The 4,529-nt window shown below is 42.0% G+C and overlaps 1 protein-coding gene across 1 annotated transcript in view; it reads left to right on the forward strand.

Annotated features, from left to right (window-relative positions):
• LOC107654956 (DDB1- and CUL4-associated factor 5-like) overlaps positions 1-2,321 on the forward strand; it is a 17,792-nt gene extending 15,471 nt beyond the window's left edge. Inside the window, exon 8 of the mRNA XM_016442301.1 lies at positions 697-2,321. Within this exon, the coding sequence (XP_016297787.1) occupies positions 697-2,001 (1,305 nt within the window). The 3' untranslated portion in view covers positions 2,002-2,321. The remainder of the gene's footprint in view (positions 1-696) is intronic.
• Positions 2,322-4,529: the final 2,208 nt, after the last annotated feature.

Genomic DNA, 4,529 nt, shown 5'->3' on the forward strand with positions numbered 1-4,529 from the left:
AACAACCAATCAGAACATAACACACAGAGAAGGGAATCACATGACAGAACATGACTGAGGCCTAACTACAAAATAAAAGACATAAGACATGAAGACAATTAACAAAAAACAAAACCCAAACACCACATTACATTATATATATATATATATATATATATATATATATATATAAATATATATACAGTGCCGATCCTAGACTTCTGGGGGCCCTACGCAAAACTGTGTCGTGGGGGGGGTATGAGTGGTTATGAATGAGTGTTTCACTCCGCTTGCGGAAAGCGCTTGAGAAACAGTGTCTCTTCCACGGCTCGGTATGCTTTCAATTCGTTTTTTTAGTCTCGAGCAAGACTGTACGACATTCATATTACATGATTTGACTGATTTTTACGTAGAAAGGGCGACAGCGCACCGCATTAAAAGAAATGCTCATTCATGTTTTCATAACCGCTGACCAAATTCAAAAACAAAACTAAAATTAAATCATCTTTGAGAGCAAGGGGGCCCCCTGGTGTTTCGGGGGCCCTGCGCAACTTGCGCATTTTGCGTATAGGGAGGATCGGCTCTGTATATATACATATACATATACACATATATATACACACACTAGTGTATATATATTTAGAAAGAAATTCACTTGTTAAAATGCTAAATAAATGCCTAATAAATTGGCCTAATTTGCTCCCTTTGTCTCTGTAGGTATGGAGTCCATATCAGCAGCCAGATAGTGTTGGTGATCTGGAAGGCCTGGTGGAGGACAAGTCTCGCTCTCTCTACACTCATGAGGAATACATAAGCCTGGTCCTCAACAGCGGAAGTGGCCTGTCACATGATTACGTCAGCCAATCAGTGCAGGAAGACCCCCGGATGATGGCTTTCTTCGACTCGCTGGTTCGACGTGAGATTGAGGGATGGAGCTCGGACTCGGACAGCGATTTGAGCGAGGGCGCCATTCTACAGCTGCATGCGAGAGCTCGACGGTCCACACGCTCCACGCCACGATCTCCTGCTAATGTATCCGCCGTTCATCACAGCGACTCTGACCACTCCTCTTCATCCTCATTGGCCGGACCGGACCCGTCCGGCAGCGAGCGGACCGATCAAGATAGGAGCGTGTCGCAGAGGAGTCGAACGAGGCCACGTGCGTCTGCATTTCTGCTAGACCTTGTGAACGAGGACTCAGATTCCAGCGGCTTCTGGTTGGACCCGATGCCCCGTCCCAGATCTCCAAGTCCACGTGAGAACTCGAGCCTTTCTAGCCATGCCTCCTCAGCAGGTGTGGCCTCCAGTTCTAGCTCCTCCCCTAGCTCATCTTCTAGCTCCTCCTCTAGCACTGACAGTGTCGACGAGGAGCTGCGCAGGAGCAGGATGCGACAGCGCAATGCAGCCAGATGGAGGCGCCACATTGGCATTTCAGGAAGAGACTCCGCCCACAATCTTCACGGCGCAACAGATTCCTCCAACTATCCCAACATTTCCATCCATGATCCGTCATCACCCTCTTCATCCTCAGGCGACGAAGGTCGACCTTTCAGGAATCGTGGAAAAGAAAAACCAAGCGGACACTGCTCAAGTCCCACGCACTTATCTGACAGACAAACGCAGTCCAGATGTAGGCGCCGCTTCACTTCCTCATTCTCAGGTGGTGACGCTCCTGTGGAGAGGTCAAAATCTCGAGCGGGCTTTCTCACAGAGTCTGGGGAGGAACCAGAGCGAGGGAGAACTAGTGGGGAAGAATTAAGTGCTGTGGAGGAAATAAACGTGACACTTAGCAGTCGCACAACAGCGGCTGGGGTTAACGGACGTCCACATGTAGATGAGAACCGCACAGACTCTATTCACCCAGAATGCTCTGGGGCAGAACTCAGTAAGAACTCTGGTGACTCCAGAACCCAGGGGGAGCCCTCTGGAAGGGAGATCTCCGGTGTCGCTGGGAAACGGACTTGTTCGGACTCGGGAGACGAGGAGGATTCTCCATCGGAGAAGAGGACGAAAACATGGTGATGTCACAGCACAACTCATTGACTCAGAGTCAAACTTTTTTTGAGTTGTTTATTTTGGACGCTTTTGGTTTATTATTTTTTAACCAACTTCCCTTTTTCTCTTTACCTGATGTCACACCACAGTGATGACACTAAAAAAAAAAAGATATTAGTGATATTAATATGTTATTGGAAGAAAGAAATAACTGCAGTGCTTTTGGTTTTGTAATATTTTAGTTCCATTGAACTTGTAACCTTTATGTTGGGGATTCCGGTTTTGTTTTTGGGCTGTGAGAAGAAAAGGGATTTGAGAGCATTTCTACAAGGATGCCTGTTCTGAGTCTGTATCAGTGGAACTGGGGTGGGAGGGGGGGGTGAAAAACAGTGTTTCCATGGTAACCTCATTGAGCAGCCGCTCAATGAGAGTTGTGCATTAAAGTTCTGTTCCAGTGTTTCCATAGAAACCCTCTTGTTATGTCCCTTCTTCCTCATCGTCCGCCATTCTAATCATAGATATGTATAGGTAGATGCCCTATTAGCATCTGTTTCTATGAGCCGCTATACATAAGCGGTATATGTAAGTTGCCTGTCTGCAACTCTAGTTATACGCATGTATGAATATCTATATCTGTAGTAGACTTCAGCAGGTGATTTTGCTAAAATAACCCAATACAACAAGACGAAGCCATTAGCTAACACAACATTTAACAGGCACTACAGTTTAAAAAACTAATATTGCGTTAAAGGGGTCATATGATGCGATTTCAAGTTTTCCTTTCTCTTTGGAGTGTTACAAGCTGTTCATGCATAGATAAGATCCCTAAAGTTGCAAAGACTAAAGTCTCAAACCCAGAGATATTCTTTATAAAAGTTAAAGGGGTCATATGATGCTTCAATGCCGATGTTCCGGTGAATTCAGTTCCCCTGTTTCCCCTTTGGTGCACATGCTGACCCTATACAGTCTATGATGCTGACTCACAGCCTGTAAGTACGTTTTCATATTTAAAGGATTTGCCACTGACGATTCAACCGCGAGTGTAAGAGTAGCGCTTGTTGTTATTTCCGTCTCACGCTTGAGGTATTCGGCCAATCACAACGCACTGGATAGCTGGCCAATCAGAGCACACCTCGCTTTTCAGACCGATGAGCTTTGTAAAAATCAACGCGTTTCAGAAAGGTGGGGCATAGAGGAGAAACAATAATGTACAGTATGTGGAAAATAATGTTTTTTGAACCTTAAACCACAAACATATTTCATTACACCAAATACACAAAATAATGTTTTTTTTTAGCAACGTCATATGACCCCTTTAATACACATTAAAAACTAAAACCAACACATTCTTACCTGCTAAAGTTGATCCTATTTCTTAATTAATTTAAATTTCGGGGGTTTTTACAGCCAGAGGCTGCACAATGTTGTGCTTTTTTTTTATTGTGAGTGACGACACATTGGCCCCTTTCAGACAGTAACACCAGTAAATTGTCGTAAAATTATCGTAACGACTTTACCGGTATACAGTTTTGGGTAAGTTACTCTAAAAAGTAATTAATTACTAGTTACTAATTACATCTTCAACAGTGTAATTAGATTACTGTACAAATTACTCTCTCCAAAAAGTATTTAATTACTTATTACTAATTACTTTCTAAATCCTATATCAACCTCGACAAGTTAATGATACAAGGATAGACATGAAAACGGTTCTTTTAATTATTTCAAATAAGAGATAACTACATTAATTATTCTGGTCACACTTTACAGTAAATTAGGGTCCAATTTTCACTATTATCTAACTATTAACTATGATTTTTGCCTCAATATAGTCAATTAGCGCTTATTAATACTTAGTAAAGTAGTTGTTAATTTTAAGAATTGGGTAGGATTAAGGATTTAGAATGTCTTGAAGAATAAGACATTAATATGTGCTTTTTTAGTAATAATAAACAGCCAATATCCCAGTAATATTCATGCTAATAACCAACTAGTTAATAGTGAGAATTGGATAACTAAAGTGTGCAATATTCTTATTTACTCAAAGTATTTAAAGTGAGAAGGGTACATAAAAATGAAAAATAGTGTTTCCATGGTAACCTCATTGAGCAGCAGCTGTTTGAGTTCTGCATTAAAGTTCTGTTCCGGTGTTTCCATAGAAACCTTCTTGTTATGTCTCTTCCTCATCGTCCACCATTCTAATCATCATCAAACAGGAAGTAGCCTGCTGTAATTTCTGGGTGGGTGTTCTAGGATATTCCGATGTGAGAATCGTCACCATGGTGATGCATCGGTATCTGCTCTCCATCTGTCTAATGGAGCGGCTTGAAGGGCCAAGTGAAAGATTAATGAGAGCATATATAGCATATATGTAGGTCAATGCAGGGCTTGTTGTCTTAAACTCTTTCTCTACAGTCGATTGATTGATAGTCTTGATAGTCCTCTAATAAATCGGGTGTTTTAAAGGGATAGTTCACCCAAAAATGAAAATTGGATGTTTATCTGCTTACCCCCAGGGCATCCAAGATGTAGGTGACTTTGTTTCTTCAGTAGAA

This window comes from Sinocyclocheilus anshuiensis, unplaced genomic scaffold (assembly GCF_001515605.1).
Source record: "Sinocyclocheilus anshuiensis isolate Anshui unplaced genomic scaffold, SAMN03320099.WGS_v1.1 scaffold487, whole genome shotgun sequence".
In the NCBI taxonomy this organism is placed as follows: Eukaryota; Metazoa; Chordata; class Actinopteri; order Cypriniformes; family Cyprinidae; genus Sinocyclocheilus; species Sinocyclocheilus anshuiensis.